The sequence below is a fragment of the Artemia sp. Qi Xiang Cuo genome, chromosome 4 (genome assembly GCF_049724085.1).
Source record: "Artemia sp. Qi Xiang Cuo chromosome 4, ASM4972408v1, whole genome shotgun sequence".
NCBI classification, from domain to species: Eukaryota; Metazoa; Arthropoda; class Branchiopoda; order Anostraca; family Artemiidae; genus Artemia; species Artemia sp. Qi Xiang Cuo.
In genome coordinates this window covers 64793483-64807360 of record NC_142797.1, presented here as the reverse complement: position 1 = coordinate 64807360, position 13878 = coordinate 64793483, and the positions used below count along the sequence as shown (strand labels likewise).

General features: G+C 34.6%; 1 protein-coding gene across 1 annotated transcript in view; it reads right to left on the bottom strand.

The window, feature by feature from the left end:
• The window catches only part of Tsf2 (transferrin 2), a 66343-nt gene that overhangs the window by 41352 nt on the left and 11113 nt on the right, over positions 1 to 13878 (bottom strand). Inside the window, exon 3 of the mRNA XM_089088492.1 lies at positions 4704 to 4836. Coding sequence (XP_088944618.1) covers positions 4704 to 4836 — 133 coding nt within the window. The remainder of the gene's footprint in view (positions 1 to 4703; positions 4837 to 13878) is intronic.

Here is a 13878-nt window from a genome sequence, read left to right as displayed (position 1 = left end):
AGAAAAATCATGATTCCCGCCATCAATCTACATGAAAAGCAAGGCGTCCTAGAATGGGGGAGAAGAAGCACTAAGAAAGGATTTAAAGGAAACTGGAACTATATAAGAGGGAGTAGAAGAGAGATGTTTCGAACACATTGGGCAGAGCAAGGAGCGTGCGCAACTGTGTTGGCCTCAGGGACCTTGGTACTGCGATAGGTTGTTAGCTGTAGTAGTAGTACATTATATTTGGCTCTTAGTGTTTTATTAAGCGCAGAACAGACTATTGACCCGAAATGTGTGCTTTAGCAAATATTTTCAATTAAAAAAATGGTAAAAATTTGCAAGATCTAAAACACATCGCTTCTTTGTCATCTAAAGCCTCGATCCAGTTCTCCGGTTCCCACTTTTTTCTAGTCTTTAATAAACATAATAGCCTCCAAGTCAGGCAGCAATATCTCGCCATCATATCATATGATGACGAATATCTCGTCATCATAAATTGTCTTAGTCACAGAAACTGTATAAAGAACTTTTTAATTTATCAACTTCCACTCTAATTGATCAAAAAATTTTATAAGGAGCACTTCAAACTTCCAGTGATATTCATCAATAAAAAAATTGCCAAAAGACCGATTTTAGTCGAGAGAGTGTATATGTCGATCAATAGTACCCCTCATTTATACACTGTTGAATAGCCAAACAGTGGAGAAACGTCTTTAAGTGTTGGTACACTGCAATCTAGATTTTGTGAATTCGAAAGTGCAAAGGAAAACGTAGATAGCACTTAAGATATACGGATCGGTTCCACTGTAACTATGTCTCATTTGACTCAGCCGAATTCAACTCAAACCTGGTGAATCTCAACCCTATTTAACTCAATCTTCATTTAATTCAATTCCATTAAACTCAATTGTCCTGTATCCCAACTTAACCCTCTTAAACTTAGTCCCCCCTCTCCAAAATTTGTTGAGGAGTTGTTTTTTCTAAGAAAAGTACTAATAAGCAACATGTATCCAGAGTGGTTAATTAACCAGACTTTTTCAAGAAGAATAAAAAGCTTCCTGGAGACTTCTAAGCAAGTCTTGGAGACAACTCGGGAGAAGGATATTTTTTGTTCCTTACCATATGTAGCCAGGCTGAGTGAAAAACTTAAAAGAATTTTACAGAGTAATGGTCTAAAGATAGCTTTAAAGAGTAATAATACTTTGGGTAGTTTTCTAAATTCCGGGAAGGATCTAACATCATTGAGGCAATAAAGTGGGATCTTTCAGATCCTATATATTTGCGCAAAGTCATGTATAGAAAATACTAACCAGAGTTTGGGAATGAGTTTGTTACAAAACTAGGACTATAACTCAGTGGTTTTTGAGAAATACTCAATACCTAAAGAATGTACTACAGCCTTACCGATGAAAATTATCTGTTCTCAGTATCATTTAATTTTATTCGATAATTTCTCTTTGAGTTCTAGGGGTCGTGGTTTAAAGCGAAACTTTCGTGAAACTCTTGAAATAAAGAAAATATTATTTAAGAATATTGTTTTGAATCGGGATACAGGTTAATATGGACTCTATCTATGATAATTTATTAACATCTGACAGAGTAAAGTTCAATTCACCCAATGTAGTTGACCTTTGTCCAAATGTTATATCATTGAATGCTAATGAACCGAATCCAAGAAGGTCAAAGAGAATAGCTTCCGCCTTTGCTTTGAAAAGAATTAGAGATTTAAACAATATGTAGTTTTATTTGATTTAGTATATAAACTTTTGTTTTAAATTGTTTTAGTTTAGTTTTACTACTGATGACGGTCACTGTATATGTGATCAAAATATCTGGTATTTTTTGTGAAATTTATTATACACTGTCTATTAAAAAGGATTTTTTCCCTATTTTGAAATTTTATTTAATTATTATATATTTATATATATATACTTATATATTACTTATATACTTATATATATTTATATACTTTTTGTATTTTGTATTGGTCGAATACAAAAAGTTCTTCAGCGTTGTTTCGGACCCTTAAGAGACTCCATACCCTTGACAAATCAGTTTTAGATAGATAATTCATTATCGAGCATATCTTGAATAAAATCTTGAATTTAGCGTAATATTAAGGTGAGTGGAATGAAGTGATTTTAACGAGGGTAAGTTGAATAAGGTTTAGCTGCGGAAGATTAAATCCAATGGGGATTATTTAAATGGGCGTTGAGTTGAACGAGGTTTGAAATGAACAGGATTGAGTTAAAAGAAGGTGAGTTGAAAGGGGTGGGGTTGAGTCTGGCAGCTTCCTGCTGGTCAAAATATCAGGTGTGTCAATTTCGCTAGACCGTTTGTGAATAGAAAGCTGAATTCACAAGACCCGGGCTTGCAAAATAAAGAATGTTTCGTAAAACTCATTGCAATGAATATTATGATTAACGAATCATTAAAGTTAACAAAACCTCTACAGAATAATTTTGTAAAAAAATAAATCATCCACTAAGTTTTCGTAAGTTTCCACATTTAAGATTGGTCTAGCTTAATTGTTCTCCTGTCAGAAACTGAAAGAGCTAATAAGCTTGTAGGTTATTAAAATAAATTTGCAAATGCATAAAAATATACAAACAAAACAAATTTGTCATATATGCAAATAAAAAATACAGATAAATATAGGGAAATCATAAGCTTTTTGAGGGGTATAGGCCCATGGCATATATGCCTAACACTTACTATATGCTTATCTTTTGACTAAACTGAGAAATTATGGATTATGCCGTTCCAAATAATACTGAGGTATCACCCCTGTTAGGAGAAGATCAACCTAGACAGCTAATTATAGAGAATAGCCGGATATTAAAAAAAATAAAAAATAAATAAATACAAAAAGGTACCATTTCACACTATGTCGGCCGTTCTTACACAGCCAAAGAGAAAAGGATAGAACTTTATATTTCGGTGTTAAAAATCATGCTCTAATTCCACTGGTTTCCGTTTTCGAGTAATTTTTGTAAGCCAACTACATTGCTCCTTAATCTTAAGTCAGTGAGGGGAGCGAAATAGCCCCGTCTATTCAAAACCTGATTGGGTTTTTTTTTCATGTGTTAAATCTTAGAGCCAGTAAGAATAACTCAGGTGGAGTTAAACTCCACCCGATTGGTTCTTCTTATTGGAACTTTAAGTCAATAGAAAGAACAAAAAGTTTTTTGAGTCACAAGATTCCTTACAAATTAATTCCTCTTTTTCTCTTAATAGAACTTATTAATTGATATTCATAACTTGGTAGAAATCAATAATTATTTTTTAAACTCAAAATATTGTAAGAACCCAATGCCAAGGAAAAGTATATAAGAGCTTTGACCAAATTGACTATTTATATCCGAATGATTATGTTCTACTTACCGTATAAAAGTATAATAAAGAATTAAATCTTTCTGAGAACACTATCCCGGTAGAAGACAAACAATAGCTTGAAATTTAATATAAAACCATCTAGCTTATTAGACTCTCTCGGTAGAATGTGTAAAACAAGTTATTTTTGTAAAACCAGTGAGATGGTTCTTTGAAATGCAAAAGTCGATTAAAATAAATAAAGCGTACAAGTATTAGAGAACAAGGACGGCTGCAGGGTGGAGGGGTTAGCCCCCCCCCCATAAAAAATCTAATTTTGTAGTCTTTGTGGGTACTTCTTAACTAAATTGCTAAATGAAATAATTTTTATTATAGGCCCTCCCCCGAAAAGAATTCCTGTGAAGATGTCAGTTAGAGGTCCCGAGTTCGAGTCCCACCGAAAGAAGAAATTTCTCTAAATGCTGCCGTTATTGCTTTTAGAACTATCAAACCTTCTATTTTTCTTTAAAAATTATTTTCAATTATGCTTTGACCGTAATTTTTTTTTAATCCTTTCTACATGTCTCCGGGTCCTCTCTCAAGCGGTAATTGACATTATTAAGTCTGTTCACTTTAAAAAAGAATCCTCATTCAGCCATTTGACGCATTTGTAATATCATAAATCAATTTTCGCTATTAGATAATTACCATTCTATATTTTTTTCTCAGAGAAAATTAATAGTTACCATGGGCCGGAAATATTTTTGCCGGAAACTTAATCTTGATAGAATTCACTCCAAAGCGCTTCTCCATTGGGCATCAAATTTCGTTATTACAAGCTTTTAAATCTATTTTCATTTTACTGTATTAATATTTCGTAGGGGTCCTTCATGTTGCACCTTATCGTATAACAAAAATTTGGTCATCGTAATCATTTACATTATCAAATTATATCAGGACAAAAAAATGAAAAGGTAAAGATTTGTCCCAAAATCACACCCAGAAATGTTTTACAATGGAAAAACAAAACATGAAAAAAAATCGAGAAAAAAAATCTTTATTTCAGTAAATAAAACACAGTAGAAAAAGTATGACAAAAAAATAAAAAGGAAAAAAAACTAAAGAAAGATTCTGTTATAGGGAGTTCCAAAAAGACCGTTTGTGGCCAGGTGTGGCCGGACATTGCGACCAAGATCTTTATGTAACGAAACTAAGCACGGGACAAACAAAATGGCGAAAAGAGTAGGTTCCTTTGTTTCTTCATCCGCTTTTTAAAGATGTTTTCATTAGGCAGCGCAATAGCGCTGCTTAAGTGAAGAACGATGTTGGCACAATGTATTTTTATTTTTTAATTAAATGGAAATATTAGTGAAATTGTTTACATAACGATGAATTAATATACTTACCATTTGACATTTCTTGGGCAATGGGAAGCAGGCTGTGATACCGACCACCAATATAGATGTCACCAGGATCCATTGACGTTACATCAACAACGTTGGAATCCAAATACTGCATACATTCGGCTTTGCTGAATGCCTAAATCGAGACGAAACTAGTTACTTAAAAGTCACATATTTATAAAGGAAATTTTATTACAAATAATATATCCTACATTCACCCGCAACCAGTTCACCATTACTAGCGACGGGGGAGCAAAAGCTGCAATAATTTCAGTGAGAGCATATGTAAGCCCATAGGCAACAAAACTGACGACACAGTCTGATTTGAATAGGGTAAACAATCGCTTCTCAGAAAAATATCCTCGGCAAATTACAAAGCTGAAAAACGCACTTAAACTTTGAAAAACACAAAAACAAACTTTGAAAAAGCAACAAAATGTGAAATTTATATCTACTCCCTTATTATTTCTGGGAACATTTCAGGTCTACTCTGTTATTATGAAAGTAAAGAGTAAAATTAAACCCAAAAATGAGCAGAATTTATTCTGTATAGGAGGGGGACTGCCCCTTCCTCATCCTAACCTCCACCTCATGATCACAGAAACTTCGGAGGGTCTTCACTAGATCAAAAATTGAGAGTTCTAGTACTTTTTTTTATGAATCAAATGTAATTGGAGACCAACCAGCCGGGGAGGGGGGAGGGGAGATTACTTTCCAGGATATATTTTCCGGGGGGGGGGGTATTTCCCAAGTGGGTTTATTTTTTAGGGGGGTAAACGCCGGTCACCCCTCTTTGAGGAACTTAATCCCTATTTCTAAAACTATGCACGTTTTTATGTATTAATAGCTTTTGATGAGCAACTTTAAAGCTAATACATTTTACACATTCGGAATCAGCATTAATGATAGATTTTATTGTTGTATATATTTTAACCAGAACTTCGTTATAGATCAGTTTCCATTAACGAGGGCCGCTTTTCACTTAAAGTTTTACTACGAACTGTTCGATCCAAGGCTTTCCCAAATGTAAGGAAGGCTATTACACCTTGCTTCAACCCTCGTTTTTACACTCAAGTTTAATATTCTTGTAACAATGGCTCAAGGATGAGAATCATCCCAACAAAATTGCACCCTCCAAATACCATGGTTGCAGTAGTAGCTGCAACCTAGTGAAGAGCGAAACACAGCCCATAGAAACCAAAAACTGAAAAACGCGATTAGACAAAAACGGCTAGTGAAATAAAATTGTCATTTGACACTGATTCAGGAATGGTAACTATTGTTTCGGTTAGTCTTAAAAGTAAAATTTTATTGCGGAAACAAATTTACGGTAATATCAAAAAAGAGCCTGAAACCCCTTAAAAATGGTGTCGGATCGAAATAAAAAGCACACCATTGGAATCAGCATGGTCGAAAAACCTCATACAGAGAAATTACAGTTCCCAACCATGAACAACAAGGAAAATCACTTTTTTGTATGGGTAGCACCGATATGTCTCCCGTTTTTTTCTTTTCTTTTTGTCTTCCAGGGCTAGCGGTTTACTAGAACATCGTAGAGAGATGCTTAATGGCACATTCAAAAGCCATTTCCTTCAATCTCTACCTCATTTTTTCTATCTACGTGCTTTTTATAAATTCCGCCATTTTAAGTAACATATGGCACAAAAATGGCACTTTTTTTGTCATTTCTCAAGGGGTGGGCTAGCAGGCTACCAGAACATCGTAAACAGATTTTTAATAGCTTATATAAAAGAAAATATTAAAAGAACTAACTATTTATAAAAAAGATTTTCAAGGTTTTAAAAGCATTAACAAAATTTTCCTATCTCTAGCTTATTTCACCAACCATTTTTGGTGTTATACCTAAGGGACACTTCTGGCGCTACTTCTTAAGTAGAACAGCTTGTAAGTATAAAACGGCACCATTGTAATAATTATGGTCCAAAACCCTTAACTAGAGGTTTGCAAGAACACCTCCCGTGTGTTCCTCCTCCAAGCCTCCTTAATAAGCTACACAATTAAAGTCCTACAAACACCAATATATCAAATTTGATTATTAGAGGCGTGGTTCTGTTAGTAGCGCGTTGGACTTCATATTAGTGGCTTGCGTTCGACTCCTGCTTGTTTTTTTTTTTTTTTTTTTTTTCAATCAAGGTTTTGTCCCTTCTTTATGATTATTTTCCAGATATTTGACTGTTTTGTAAATGTGATGCACTCATTTTAAAGCATTTCCTGGGAAGGTATTTTATCAAGCATTTTAATTCGAAAGAGAATAGAAGTAATCAAGTCCATGGTTTGCAATGACATTCTTAGTAGATCACTAAATCTATTACCCAACGAATGGCGTAATTTTGACAAAATCCTGGGGGGTGCAAAGTTGGGGCCCATTTCCCATAATCAAGCGAAAATGACAGAGAAAAGTGAAAAATGAGCCATATAGTAATAAAAATGGTAAAGAAGTACTAAAGAAAACTGACCCGTTTCTGTGGATGCTTGAATTATGCAGGCTTCTCTTACTTTTGACAACATTTTTGGAGAAACTAAATTTCAGCTGAGGGGGGGGGGAAACTGGGATCTGGAGAAAAACCAGGGTATGTGGGACAAATGAGGTCTGGGAGGGGCAGTTTCCCTCTCTGACCCATGGAAAATTACGCCCCTTGCCACTTAAGGGTTGGAGAAGTGTAGGCACGTGGTTCTGGAACCACTCAAAGTTGTATATTAAAAGAAGGATTACTTATTGTTATACTTACTTATTCAAATTATATACTTATTTTAACTATTGAATTTACAGGATAAAACGCAGGAATGGTAACTATTATTTCGATTCTTCTTAAAAGTAAAAGTTTATTGCGAAAAGAAATTTATGGGGATTTCGAAAAAAAAAGTCTGAAACCCCTCAAAAATGGCGTCAGATCAAAATGATTTACGGTGATTAAAAAAAAAAAGTCTGAGACCCCTCAGAAATAGCGTCAGATCAAAACGAAGAGTCTACCATTGAAATCAGCACGGCCAAAAACCTAGTTATGGGAAACTACAGCCCCCTCCTTGAACAACAATGAAAATGACTTTTTTGCAGCAGTGATCTGTCTTTTTTTGCAGCAGTGACTTTTTTGCAGCAGTGAGCAGTGATTTGCAGCAGTGATCAGTGGGTAGCAGTGATCTGTCTCCTGTTTTTTTTTGTGTGTGTGTGTTTTTTTTTCTAGCAAGGCTAGGGGGTGACCAAAACATCATAGAGGTGTGTAATAGCTAATTCGAACGGAAATTAAATTTGCTAGCGCCCTTTTCAAGTAACCAAAAAGATTGGAGGGAGGGCAACTAGCCCCCACCTAAAGTCATCCAATCACAGCTTTGAGATCCTTTTTGTTCAACTTAGTTTAAGGTCAAATATCTTTGGTTTTGGTGATGATATGGCCCTTCATATAGTCCCTGGGGAAAGGGCTGCACGCTGTATCGGTATCGGACGCATTGATATCACGCGTATCGGTATCGGCGTATTGTTATTGGGCGCATTGGTATAGCAGGTGTCTAGACAGATTTTAATAGCTCATATAAAAGATATTGCTCATATCTACGTCCTTCCTATAAATTCAACCATCAGCAAGTTCCAAATAGCACTAAAACGGCACTTTTGGTACCATGTCTCAAGTGGAAAAGCTGGGGCTAGTGGACTACCGAAACTTTTTACAGTGGCGTTTAAAGGCTCATTCGGTTCTACCATCCGTAAGTGTGATATAGCACCAAAAACAACACTTTTGATGTCATTTCATAGTAGAAAAGCTTGGAAGTACAAAAAGATATCATCATCGTAATAATTATGGTCCAAAACCCTAAAGAACACGCCTTGTATGTTCCTCCTCCAAACCCCTTAACAAGCTACACAATTAAAGTACAAACACTAATATATCAAATTAGATTATTAGAGGCGTGGTTCTGTTAGTAAAGAGTTCGACTTCGAATTAGATCGTCTTCCGTTCGATTCCTGCTTGGGTGTTTTTTTTTTCAATCATGGTTTTCTCTCTTGCATGCGATCATTTTCAGATAATTTTACTGTTTCTGTAAATGACACTCATTTTTTAAAGCATGTCCAGGGAAGGTATTTGGTCAAGCATTTTGATTCAAAAGAGAATAGAGGTCATCCAGTTCATGGTTTGCAACGACATTCTGAGTAGAGCACTAATTCCATACCCCAACGAATGGCGTAATTTTGTCAAAATCCTGTGGGGGGGGGGGTCAAAGTTGGAGCCAATTTTCCCAAATCAAGTGAAAATGACGAAGAAAACTGAAAAACTAGCCATAGAGTAATAAAAAAGGTAAAGATGTACTAAAGAAAACTGACATGTTTCACTGGATGCTTGAATTATGCAGGCATATCTTAGTGTTGGCAATATTTTTTTAGAAACTGAATTTCAGCTGCAAGGGGGGTGCAAAATGGGGCCTGGAGGAAAACTGAGGCCTGGGAGGAGAAGTTGCCCCCTCTGCACCATAGCAAATTACGCCCTTGACCCCAACCTCTTGCCACTTATTGGTTGGAGAAGTGTAGGCATGTGGTTCTCGAACCACTCAAAGTTGTATATTAAAATAAGGATTACTTATTGTTATACTTACTTATTCAAATTATTTACTTGACAATTCCACCTTAATATTCTCTCTATACATAAGATCGTGTATCTAAAGAGGAAGAAAGACAAATGAAAACAGTTCTGTAGGAGATATCAGGTAATTTTTCCCAAAATTTTTTAAAAGAAAACTAACTTAGTTTATAATACTATTTATCGTACCTAGACAAGAAATGATCTTTTTTTTTAAATTTCCATTCATTTCTGAGTAAAAGAGTGGCTTTTTATTTAGGGGCAGGTCAAATAAATCCCTATGCCTAGCGGCACATTTCTGTTCAGTGTAGCAAAATTTTCCGCAAGTATGTCGATACACAAACCTGTCCGCTCAGTTAATCTTTTGTGTCGAAGCTACTCACCTGGAGCTAATTTCTTAAGCGTGACTAAATTTATTTTTTTTAAACAAAGAATTAAAGATCTATTTTTTTCTTTTTTATTATTTTTTTTTACAGAAAGAAACGACAGTATGTTTTGATTTTTTTTTCTTCCACTATAAAATATTTTTTCCTTCAATTCTTAGTTCAGCTCCTTAATAAGGGTTGAGATGTCTTATCACCCCTAGATTGGATGTGATTAGAATTTACATTAAAATATAAGTTGTCAACTGAAACTAAGGACCGACATTAAAACTTAAAACGAACAGAATTTATTCCGTATAAGTAAAAAAGGTCATAGCAATGTTGTTTCTAAATTAAATTTTAATAAACACGACCATAGATTAATTTTTAAAAAAAACAGTTTTTCCGAGGAAAGTAAAGAGCGAAGCTGAAACTTAAAACGAACAAAAATTATTACTTCACAGCCTATCTAACATATATCAATAAAACTAATGCAAATCAATCAACTGTTGATATTTCCCTATGTTTGTAGGATTACAGAAAACTAGCGCTTTACTGAAAACACAAAAGCCAAGCCTGAAAAATAAGAATACTGATTTAGGAGTCAAAAGTAAATATATAGCCTCAAAACAACAAACTCACAACTTCATCCAACAGTTCGTGGCAACGAACTGTAAGTAAGGAGCGACCCGGCTCAATGGTAACCGAAACTCTAAAAAATGGAATTTTAATACCAATAGATGCATCAAAAGAATCAGATTTTTATTTTGATTTCAAATATATAAGTTTCATCCACTTTAATCTTACCTATCAAAAGTTACGTGCCTGAGACAATTTGGCTGATTTTCGAAAAAAGGGGGAAAGACCCCTAAAAGTTATAAAATCTGAATGAAAATCACACCATCATATTCAGCGTATCAGAGAACCCTACTGTAGAGGTTTCAAGCTCCTATCTACAACACAGTGGAATTTTCCATTTTTTGCCAGAAGAAAGATCACGGATGCGAGTTCATTTGTTTTTTTGTTTTTTTCCCCCAGGGGTCATCGTATCGACCCAGTGGTCCTAGAATATCGTGAGAGAGCTCATTCGAATGGAAATACAAAGTTCTAGTGCCATTTTTAAGTCACCCAAAAAATTAAGGGCAACTAGACACCATCCCACGCTCATTTTTTTCCCAAAATTACCCAAAAAAGATTTCGAGATAGCCATTTTGTTCAGCATGGTCGGAACTATTATAAATATGTCTTATAGGATGACTTAATCCCTCGAATCCCCCAGGGGGGGAGGGCTGAAAGTTATGAACTTTACCCAATATTAACATATAGTATTGGTTATTGGAAAGTATACAGACGTTTTCAGGGGGATTTTTTTCTGGTAGTGGGGGGTGGGGTGGGTCGGGGGTTATATGGGAGGATCTTTTCATGAAGGAAGTTTTCATGGGGGAAGGGACATTGCTATGAAGGGGGCGCTGGATTTCCCATGATTATTTTTTTTAAAATCAGAAATTAAATATAAAAAAACAAGTTTTTTCAACTGAAAGTAAGGGGAGGTGAAAGTAAGGGTGGTATTGACTAAGGGGAGAACCCCCTCATATACGTAATAACATATACGTAAAAAAGTTAAAAAGGCGATACGGCTCAATAGTAATCGAAACTTTCAAAAACGGAATTTTTATGTCAATAAATGTATCAAAAGAATGGGCTTATAATGCTGATTCTAAATATATAAATTTTATTAAGTTTAGTATTACTCATCAAAGGCTACGAGTCTTAGAAAATTTACCTGATTTTTTAAAGAGGGGGGAAACATTTTAATGAAAACCCCACCGTCAGATTCAACGTATCAGAAAACCCTATTACATAGGTTTCAAGCTCATATCTGCAAAACTCTGCAACTATAACTGCAACGTATTTTTTGCCAGAAGAAAAATATAAGAATATAGAAGTTCGTTACGTAAGTTAATTTGTAAATTAAGTCAGAACCAAATTTAGAGACAGCCATTTAGCAAAAGAAAAGTAAAATTTTTATACAAATTTTGTTTACTTATTCAATGACGGTGAGCCAAAATAAAAGCTGCATTAACTAAAAAACGATCAGAAATTAAATAAAAAAAAACAAACAAGTTTTTAAACTGAAAGTAAGGAGGGAAATTAAAACTTAAAACGAAAAGAAATTATTCCGTATATGAAAGGGGCTGTCCTCTCCTCAACGCCTCGATCTTTACGCAAAAGTTTGACTCTGTCTCGCAACTTTGTTTTTTAAAACAATAAAAAACTTTACCGTAAAGAGCGAGGCGTTGAGGAGGGGACAGCCCCTTTCATATATGGAATAATTTCTGTGCGTTTTAAGTTATAATGTCGCTCATTACTTTCAGTTTAAAAAACTTTTGTTTTTTTTATTTTACTCCTACAGGAGCTGTGACGTCAGTAACTTTCAGTATACAATTAGAATTATCTTAAAAACTTAGTCGTAAAAAAAATAAGATTAAAGTCATTACACGGCATATAAAATAAAGGATTGATTTATCAAGTAACATCTTGGTCTCACCTAGTATTACTCGAAATGAAGAACGTATCAACCGTAATATGAACTCTGGAAGTCCAGTTATTTCTCTCTATAAAATGGAGAAATTTCGATTGTGATACAAATTCTGTAGCCCTAATACTATTAGTACAGGGCTACAGCGAGTTTGTAGTCCTAATACTAATAAGATTCCTTCGCTTCGAACTTGTCTACAAAATGATCATGAAATCTCCTTTTCAGATCCAAAACGATAGTCGATCATTGAACTGAACTCATTGTGCAAAAGTGATGCCAAATTAAACGAAAAATAAATAAATAGAGAAACAATCTAAAAATGTTTTACTTTTATACTGTTAACAGTGTCCTTCAAAGGTTTACTTTTACCGTACCAAAATTCCTATATTGTTTAGTGTCTTCAGTAAAGCACTAGTTTTCTGTAATCCTACAGACATAGGGAAATATCACCAGTTGATTTATTTGCATTAGTTTTATTGATATATCTATTAGATAGGTTGTGAAGTAATAATTTTAGTTCGTTTTAAGTTTCAACTTCGCCCTTTACTTTCCACAGAAAAACTTCTTTTTTTATTAATTTTATCAAGCCCCAAGCGAATCAACATAGTAAACTGAAGCCTTAAATAGATATTTATGTTAACCGTTTATTTTGTATTGACCAAGGTCATCCTTAGGAACGAATGCCCTACTGCACAGCCTTACTGCCTCGGAAACTGAGAAGCTCAAAGAAACTTTTCGATAATTTGAAATTGATTGGCTCTCTCAGGATTTTCATTCGATGGCCTTTTCTCTTTCTTTCGGACAAAATTCTTGATTTGTGCCACAAAGTGGCAAATGCACCAACTTGATGTGGCATAAACTTGTTTGCGACTTGAAAAGGGCGCTGCAACTTTTAATGTACGGTTGAATGAGCCTTTTGGCATAGGATAATTAGTTTGATATAATCATCCCTAGGAAAAAAACGAACAAACAAACAAATAAACGCGCAAAAAATGCTTCCCAGAAGCGATTTTTTTTCTTAAAAAACGCGAAATTCTTATATATACTCATAGGGGCGTGAAACCTATGTAGTTCTCTGATATGTTGGATTTGATGGTGTAATTTTCATCAAGATTGCTCACTATTTCGGGGTATTTTTCCCATTTTACAAAAATCAGGCATTTTTTTCTCAAGCTCGTAACCTTTGGTAGATAACTTTACATTAATGAACTTTACATATCTAGAAATACTATAAAAAAGCACAATCTTTTTTTGTGGTAACTTTTATTCTCTCTGTATTTGAGGGTGAGGAGTTTGTGTCACGAAGACTGATGCAACTACTTTCAACAATTTCAAAGTAGTTGTAAAACCCAATTCTCTGCTATCTCTCCCTAAACTCAGATGGTTCAATATGCCAAATTACAAATTAGCTTCGTCTGACAAAATAAACCCAGCCCTTCAAAGAAAGAAATTGAAAGTAAGATTAGTACAACGTGAAATAGGGGAACTTCAATTTGTGCGCTATGAGATAGGGGAATTCCCGCTAGAACTGTATGTAGCAATCTCTAGAATTGGCGAGTTGACACAGTTCTAATTTTTGAGATGAGAAATATGATTAAACTGAGAAATGTAAATTTAACTGATTTGGTCCGTTTAAATGTGACATCTGAAATGCATCAAGAATTAGGATTTACAGCTAATTAAATCGA